Source organism: Empidonax traillii, unplaced genomic scaffold (assembly GCF_003031625.1).
Source record: "Empidonax traillii isolate 1590-97213 ecotype Southwest subspecies unplaced genomic scaffold, ASM303162v1 scaffold803:size405832, whole genome shotgun sequence".
In the NCBI taxonomy this organism is placed as follows: domain Eukaryota; kingdom Metazoa; phylum Chordata; class Aves; order Passeriformes; family Tyrannidae; genus Empidonax; species Empidonax traillii.
This window is the reverse complement of record NW_020955996.1, coordinates 240,902-250,065: the sequence shown is the minus strand read 5'-3', so window position 1 is coordinate 250,065 and position 9,164 is coordinate 240,902. Positions and strand designations below refer to the sequence as shown.

Genomic DNA, 9,164 nt, shown 5'->3' with positions numbered 1-9,164 from the left:
CTAATGCAGAGCAGACATAATCCTTCTCCCAAAAGAGTAAATATCACTCAGGGTTTTCTCCCCTTGCCATGCCAGAAGGAAGCTCAGAGAATCCAGCCTGCCTGCACCTACACAACCATTGAATCGTGGAATGGACCTTAAAGATCATCTAGTTCATCTCAAGGAATGTAAGGGCAAGTGTTGGTGTTCCTGCTTTAGAGGAATGCAATGACATCCTCCAGTTCAGTAAGTGACAATATGCCAGAATACAATGTACTCTTCATAGTCCTGAGAAAATTACTTACAAAACTATAACGCAATAAAAGGTGGGTAAAAAGATATGCACTTCGCATAAAACAGTAAGTCCAGCAAACTTGGGATGACCAGGGCCAGTGACATCAAAGAAAATGACAAAAATGCCAAATTTGTACTACTGGAAGCATCTCAAAGCAAGGCTGGTGTCAAATCTCATGGACTGTATGAAAACAGTAAGCAGGTTGTATCAGGCTGGAAGTATAAATCTATACCAGAGAAGACAGAAAAAAATTCCACAAAGACCCTCCTTCACTAAAGCACATGCTCTCAAATCATCAGAGGGACTAAATCATACAAGAGACTCACAGACTAGTTGCGGTTTGCTGGGATTTCTGGAGATGGTCCAGCCCACGCCCCTGTTCCAAGCAAGACCTCAATTTGAACCCCATTTTTTGAACACTGGACCCCAAAGGAGTCCAGTTTGTTCCAACTGCTGCACTTTAGTACGATGAAGGAAGAATATTATTACTGATTTTGCCCTTCTCCAAAACTGTAAGTTTAAGCATGGATTTCATGCTCACTTGAATCCAATTTCGATGAATTCTCAAGCACTGAGCTTAAGATCACAATCACTATTTTTTGTTCTGATACAGGTTTTCTCAGTACTACACAACAGCTTTCTGGCTGAGAGCATCAGTACTGTAAGGACACAACAGTGCAAGCAAATAGATGTGGTAGAGTTTACAAATAACTAAAGATCCCAACAATTTGGTAAGGTTTGTGTCTCCTCTCTGTGAAGAATTTTCACTCTTGTATCAAAACAATCATACTATCTTATGTGGGGTGAAAACTATGTATTATTTTAACAATGTGCAGAATTTGGGAGACCTTCAGAATCCAGAAAATACAGCAACTGCTGTTGTTGCCATTTATCTTCTTGAAACAAACTCAATGCCCTGACGAAGATGCAGCATACAAGCAGTTAAAAGTAATCTGACAGAAGACATGAAGAAACAGTGTGGAAAAATTCCTAGAAGTGGACTCTTAGACCAGGGTTACATTGAACACAGGAAGAAATTCAGAAAGCCCATCTCTAGAGAACAGGTAGTGAGCACTAACAGGCAAAAAACTGAAGCAGCACTTCAGTGAAGGAGGAACAGAACTGAGCTACGAGCACGCTGAAAAACCACAGAGAGAAGTTTTTACAGATGAAGTCCTTGATTTGATCCTCAAAAAAGAACCCACCATGCTCACAAAACCAGGATGGTGACCCAGCAGTTATAAAAATTATAATTAAAAAAAAAAAAAAGGGTCAAACAGGAGCTACTGTAACAAAATGGGTTTGTTTAAAATGGTTTCAGACACAGAGCAACTACTCATCACCTGATTAGAATGCAACATATGCTCCACCAGACAGCTACCACACGTCTGCACGCTCAGCTGCAGTGGGGATAATAAGCTCCTGTTTGCTATAGGCACTGTGTGTTCTTTGCATTTTACTCCTCGTGGCAATTAACCTCCCTGTTATTAAAAAAATTGCGCTGGAAGTGGAAGACAAACACACTCTTTTGCAACACTGAAGAAACAAGACCCTTTTACATTCGCCTCCTTCTCCAAATGTTTTACCTCTGAAGCTCTTCTAGATATAGGGAAAAAAATCAATCCTTCTAAATTACTTCCCAAATATTTCTCAGGCAGAAGATCCATACAACTCTCACAGGCACTTCCCGTGCGTGGGCTCCTCTTCTGCAACTCTGTCTCCTTGGAGTTTGCACTCCCATTGCAGGTCATGACCTCTAATCTGGGACCACCACCCTAAATGCACAATCCAAACAGCAGACAAGAAAAATCACCACCAGTTAAGGCAAAGACCATCCAATTCAAACACTCAAGGCAAGGTTTTGCCCTCAAAACTCCAAAACCTACCATAATTTATTTCTCAGGTTGAAAACTGGGAGCAAATTCAAACAGCAGCTGAGGTACTTGAGGCCTGCATGAGAGCAGTGCAGCAGCTGGAGAGCAGGTGGAGTTCACCTGCTGGGTGGGTGATGGTGCAGAAAGAAAAAAGCAAAAGCAACTTATTTTACTGGGGGGGGGCTGAGAGATCAGTTTGTGCAGAGTTGGGAATGCTATAAACCACGGTTATCTTCACCCAGTTTGAAGGGAGAACAGTCTGCCATATCCTAATGGGATTGTACTGGATGTTTTAGAGACACATTTTAGGGAATATAAAATGGAATTTGCAGAATTACCTGGCTTCTGCCCATGCCCCTTAACCCCAAACAGCACACAGGGCTGTGCATCTGTTTCAAACACTGCTCAGCTGACCTCAACTCCTGAGTGCACTCAGGGGCACACAGAGAACACTTTTTCCACTTTTTTTTCTCCCAACACGAGTTTACAACCAAGCTCTGGACTGTAACATATGTACACTTACCAGTGTTCAGAACCTGGGATGCACCATTTTTGCTGCAATGTGTAACATCAGAGCAAGATGATGTTTTTCAATGCCAGAAGGAAGACTGAGGTTTTGGCTGTCACGACAGTTCAGAAAGTTTTGGGTTTTCAAATCAAAGAGCTAAAGAAACGTGCAGGATTTAAGCAGTCTCTGCATTTATGGTACAAAAGGAATCTGAGGTGAATGACACTCAGGTCACAGGTTTCTCTGATAGGATTTTATGTGCTAAATCAAAAAGGACACATGTTATGTTTGCAGATCAACAATGGTAACACCTGCAATCATTTAATTATGGACAACAGGTGTTTTGAATAATCACTGGCAAAATGAGGGAAAATATCCAGCAGACCTGGCTGGCATTCAGGTGTGGCCCTCACAGTTCTTGGTTGCCAACAGTATTACAGTTCAGAGAGATTTTTGGCAGCTTGGCTTTTTTAAGTTATGTTTTATATACGGGAATTAAAACAATCCATTAGCAAGAACTGGCAGAAAAATACTGTTCTGAGACATAACCATCCTCAGCAGAACAACCCGATCCACGTCTGCTCCTGCATTTGAAAGACCAGATTTTCCTGGGGCAGATTATGGTAACCTTTGCTCACTCATGTTGCCTATATTTGGATGCACAAAGTGTGTTAGTTCAGAACTTGTCAGTACTTGTAGACTTGCAGAAGAGTTCCTTGGACTTCGTCCCCGGGCTGGCTGGAGACTCGGGTGAAGGCTTGGAAGCAAAGGAAGGAGAGCAGTTACGAGATCAGACTTGAGAATAGGACAGGCTGTCCAGTCTCTAGAGAGACACAGATCCCTTCTTTCCCCTTCCCTCCTTGCATAAAACCTGCAGTAAATTGAACCAGGAATTACAGCTTATTCCTTGAACCAAACCATGTGTTGGATATTTAATGGCTTGTTACAGTTGCAGCTTCTGTGCTTAGTTTGAAGCAGACTGCCAGTTGTTATTGCATGTTCTTGTCCTATTCTCTGTATTCTTGTTTGAAAATGGACATTCCAACCTTCTATAACCACCTCCTATCTGTGATTAATGTTAGTCCCAAGAGAGGAAACACAGTGTGATAGATTGTACAGTGGCCTGAGTGATGGAACAGAAACACCTCTGCGGATCAGGGCCTCAGTAACACACTCTCACTGGCATCAGGAGGACAGCAAAATGAGGCCTGTCCTCACTCATCTCAAGACAAACTTTCTGGCACAGGGTGCATTCCTTCAAAGAAACATTTTCCAAAATTATCTCTGCATAATGATCAGCACAGAGATGAAATAAATGAGGAGGGACAGAACAGCCTGAACCCCTCAGCGATACACACATCAAACTCGAGAAACTGGAGCAGTTGTTGCATCTCTACAAATTCAGAAGGCTCCTACCACAAGAAATAAGAACCTAACTCGTTAAAGCAATTTTATTTAAGTATTTGGAGGGAAATTTTCATATCATGAGTAAAAATACTAGAGTTGAATGTTGTTAAAAAAAAAAGTCAAGATGATGGGCTCTCTGTGCAAGCACAGCAGTTTCTGATGAAAAGGGGAAGCGAGGGTTTTCATAACATACTCCCTTTGAAATAAAAAAATTAAATGCTAGTTAACTGGAGTACATGTCATCATTTTTATACAGTCAAGAGAATGAAAAAAAAACAAAAAAAAGCGCAATTTAAAGAACGCAACCTACAATGGAATAAATTCATTCGCAGCAGAGACAGAATAAGACTGCTTTTATGAAAATTACAAAGAAACATGATACAACAAAAATAGGGTGAGGGGAATTTTCCACTAAGATTAAAAATGAGAAACAAAAAAAAAAGTTCACTTTTTGAACACCATTATTATTCAAACACATATGAAGTTTCAACCTATTTTTTTTTTACATGGGAAAACACTGTTAAAGTGAATCTTCAAGAGTGAGAAGGCACCATGAACTGTTGGTTGATACCTTTAATGCACACTCAAGAAAAAAGAAATGATCTGGCATGATGCAAAAAATCATTAAGTGTTTATATATATTCATATATCTTTTCATAAAAAAAAAAAAAAAGCGGCAACAAGTCATTACTTCAGTGCCAAAATGTACTTGTGTCTGGCTGACTTGCTCGTTAAGCTGATTTCTCCCTTAGACCTGTGTGGTATTTCTGTACAGTGGTGGAAGTGGGTGATTTTTCATTGTTGCATTTCGTATTAGATTGGTAAATCAAGCATTTTCTAGGTTCTGAGAAGCCAATCCTATGAAGTATTCCTAAGCTCTATGCAAATGGAATAATTAAATGCACTGTCTAGGATGGAATACTCATCTGTACGACGTGGCAATCCCACTGGATTCAGTTTGATATGTAATGTCTTGTAGCAGATGTTATAACAAAAATAACTTTTGCTTTTTGATTTACCTCACTGAGGCCATTAATGCTGTTCCTATAGTTGGTTTTCTGGAGCTGGATGACGCTTCACTGCTGTCCAAAATGAGTTTGAACCTTGACTCTCCAGAGTTTGTTCACTTTGTTGCTTATATTATTGCACTAGCTACTAAAGTCTTATATCTTCCTATATAAATCTAATTGTTCAGAGTGCAGATTCTATATTTAGATAATGAACTGTATGAAATAAATAAAATAAGGGGATTTTCTGGTCAGAGTTGCTGATATGTTGAATACCTTAATTATTTCTAAAGTAAACAGTTTTGGTGTATATTCTTAAAAACCTATGGTCATTCAGCATAAAAGCCTTGACGTAATACTTAAAGAATGGATTCGTTTTCCTTCTCAAAAATGCATCAAAGAATTGTTTTAAATACAGAATCTGTGAGGCTTCCTACAAAGTCATCTAAATCGTAATACAAACACAGTTTGTAATTCAGATAATATAGAAAGTTCTCTAGTGTCCATTGAAGTAAGGTCCCCAAAATGCAGTCTGTTTTGTTTCTGAATGGCAAAACATTAAGCGGTTCCACTGGCTGAGTAGGAGAACTGAGGAAAATGAGGTCTTCTCTCGTTATCTACACAATCCATGCTGTCATCTGAAAGATGAAAACAACATTAGACAATATTTTCTACCTTTTTGATTTTAAGTAAACAACAGTAAGATATAGCACAGTAAAGTTATTTCACAGAAAGAAACTTTCAGTGTTGCCTTTTTCTTCTACAACTTGAAAGGACAAAGAAAAAGTCTTAAATCTCCCCCCAGTAAACGGGGATCACACCAGGTCCTGAATGGTGTATGTATAGAGTTGTTCGGATGTCCACTTAAAACTGGCAGGAGCTGCACAGCTTAAATCCATATTCACTGTTCTGAATTTCTGGACATTTATATTTGACAGCAACAAACACGTTCAGCTACCAGGAAAACGAAGTATATTTTGACTGAATATGGACATTAGTCCATGCTCAACTGACTGCTTGCATATACACAGTGTGTGTGGATACGGACATGTGCAGAACTCATTATCAGAATTAATTTCCAGTGGGAATGTGCAGAGTTGGAAAAGACAACAGTACAAATAATTTCAGTCTTATAAAACAGGTTTTTCATTTCCCAAACTGGAAAGGCATGTGGAAAGTTTCACAACAATTTACCAGCTTCTAGGTCAAGTACCTATGGAAAACCAGCAAGTTTAAACTGATGCTCTTTCACATGGCTGAAGAGACCTGGTAACATCACAGGAAATTATTTCTGGTGGTGGTCTGGAGAACACAGTGACAAACATTTGAGAAAACTTTACCTTGGTCAGGAGGAGTGATTGTTATCATCTGTGCTGTAAATTCTTCATCAAAGTATCTTGTATCTGTTTCAGATGTAACTTGCGGCTTGAACAGAGGTACAAGCTATGAAAAACAAAAAATAGTGTTCACTTAAAATTTCTTGCAGTGCTGTAAGTGAAGCAAGCAGGATTTTATGTAGTTATAAGCTATGATGCTTTTTTCCTACATTCCTAAAATGTCTATAAAACACCAGTTCACAAAGAAGGAAGCGTATACAGTAAAAAATATATATTTAGATGTGCACTTCCTATCAGGGGGCATTTAAGGCATTTTTCTCTAGGATTTAAATGCACAAAGAAGCACTAAAATTGCACAAAGAATCCTAAAATTTCTTCAAGTAATAGCATATTTACAAATGTTTACAAATAATAGTATGTACTGGTTCCCCACCTAATTATATGGAAATTGTCAACTGCATCTAGACAGCTTCATGATGCTTAGTGATACCAAACGGATCAGCTAACCTTGTGTATCACCACAAGGGTTGTATCATTCACCAAAAATTTCAGCTACAGAGCTACTGTGTCCATGCAGCTCTGACTGGAAATGTGCTGGAGGTCTCACCAACGTGGGAGAACTAAGGCCAAGCCAGCAGCAGCATTAAGCTTTTATATTCCGGGTCCCCAAAAGCAGTTTGATGTCAACTGTGAACTCTGAAAAACCAGAATGCTTACAAAAACCAGCAGTGAAATCCTCCTCTGGTTACACCAGGAGTTGCACTATTTAGGGTTTATTCTTGAGACTCGCTCGGGCGGACAGGCTGGAAATCATCCATGTGTACCTAGGCAAGCTCTGGCAAGAGCAACTCCAGATGGAGCGGAGCTGCTTGACTGGGGCTGGAGGAGGAGCGCGCCTGGGAAGCGGGATGGCAGAGCTGGCTGCATACAGATGCACAGCGTTGGAACACGTACAACTTTGGAGGGCAACGGAGCTGGGATTCAGACCTCGCTCACCTCCCCACTGCACAGTGCAGCAGAGCCAGAATGTAAACACTGCTCGGAGCCCTCCCACAGAGGACATGGAATAGCACTCGGCGCTGGGCTCCTGTTCGCCCACCACTGGGGTTACACGTGGCCATCTTTTAATAGCACAGAGCCACACCGGGCAACAATTTGGGAGCGTGACTGAGAAAGTATATGGCTTCCAACCTGAAACTGCAGGGAAAGGTTTATCAAGGCAAAGTGCTCCAACTGGAACTATGCAGTGACCCCAAAGACTTGCACTCCTGCACTTGCACAAATAAGAACTACACCAACAGAAATCACTACACTTGGCAAACATCAGGAAATCCTGGACGTACAAAACACCTCTTCCCCATCCCCAACTTCTCCTCCTGCTTGGATGTGAAGAATCATTTGCTTATCAAGCTGGTAAATGAGAAAAGCACTAGTTTGAAGCTCCCTATCACCAGGATCATCTTTCTGATCTGTTTTGAGAGCACCTGACAGCATGTTGTCCTGTCTTACAAACAACAATCCAGTGAGCCATGTTCATTTTCAATATAAAGACTAAGAAATGTAGTCTCTATATATGGCAGTATCTCCAAATACAAAGAAACATTTAATGTTTAAAATCAATCTTTAAAAACTAGGGGACGGAAAGACTCTGTTTAAAATAAGACAGTGCAATTACAGTATACATTTTTTTTTTTTTTTTAATTCCTAACAACCCTCTGTGCCCAAGGATGGCTTAAAAGAGCTGGGCAAATGATCCTATCAAAAAAATACTAGGTTCTTAGAAGTGGTCTTTATGTCCTGAATTTAAAAAGGAAAAGGAAACAGGATATCCCAAGTCAAGAGTCTCTCTGAGCCTTACAGTCCCCCTGAAGCTATTGAAGAGGGAATGCTTCATATTTTAATGTTAATAACACTTCTCAGTCAAAACCACACCAACATATTATACGTAAAAGCCCTGTTGAGGATAAGGAATTTTTCTCTCCCATTTTAACTCCATTCTCTGTTTCCTTACAGAAGTTTCTGCCTATTCCTCAGAGCAAACCTGGTTTGTTTTTGACAGGCTGTGCGTGCACACGTGAATGTGAAGCTCTATCTGTCCTTTTAAGCTAGTGGTGGTTTTGGCACTTGCAGTGCCCCCAGTTGCTCTGCTTACTGAGCACAGCACAGAGTGATTTAGGACTTGGGCACTGCAGCAGACACCCGAACTATGCACATCGGAACGACTCGGAGCAGCAACCCCAAGTGAGAACACATGTGGAATGGGCTAGCGCTGCCTGTATCATTTTCCTTTTTATTTTAGTATCTGTTAAAAGCAATTTGAGACAGATTATGATGCACCCACAAGACATTTTTTTCCCCCTAGCTGTCAAATTCTGAACGTTAAGCTGGAAACAGAGGGGAAGCCGCAGAAAGCTCCAACGCTGGCTTTACCAAGCAAATATGTTGCTTTACTGAAAAGCTGTCACTGCAATAGCTCTGCAGTTCAACTGGCAGAGAGGTGCCACCTGTAGCCTCCCACGGCTGCAGACCAGCATGAATCCTGCAGGCTGAGGCTGGTTTGAGAGAGAAAAAGGACCCGGAAAAAAAAATGCATGTGATTAAAATCTCATCGTGTATGTTTCTCTTGTCGCTGGGCAAAATACTGCAAATTAAATTGCACCTTTCTCTGCACCAGAGACACACAGCTCTCTTCCAGGAGAGTCTGATGAACATTTTAAATTTGGGGGACAACCCCAGTTATTTAAAACTCCTTATAAT

General features: G+C 40.6%; 1 protein-coding gene across 3 annotated transcripts in view; it reads right to left on the bottom strand.

Moving 5' to 3' along the window:
- Positions 1–4,092: 4,092 nt before the first annotated feature.
- AKT1 (AKT serine/threonine kinase 1) overlaps positions 4,093–9,164 on the bottom strand; it is a 74,299-nt gene continuing 69,227 nt past the window's right edge. For all 3 annotated transcript variants that reach the window (XM_027901635.1, XM_027901636.1, XM_027901637.1), the window contains exons 13-14: positions 6,411–6,513; positions 4,093–5,708 (exon numbers count right to left, since the gene is read on the bottom strand). In XM_027901635.1, coding sequence (XP_027757436.1) covers positions 5,629–5,708; positions 6,411–6,513 — 183 coding nt within the window. In that variant the 3' untranslated portion in view covers positions 4,093–5,628. The remainder of the gene's footprint in view (positions 5,709–6,410; positions 6,514–9,164) is intronic.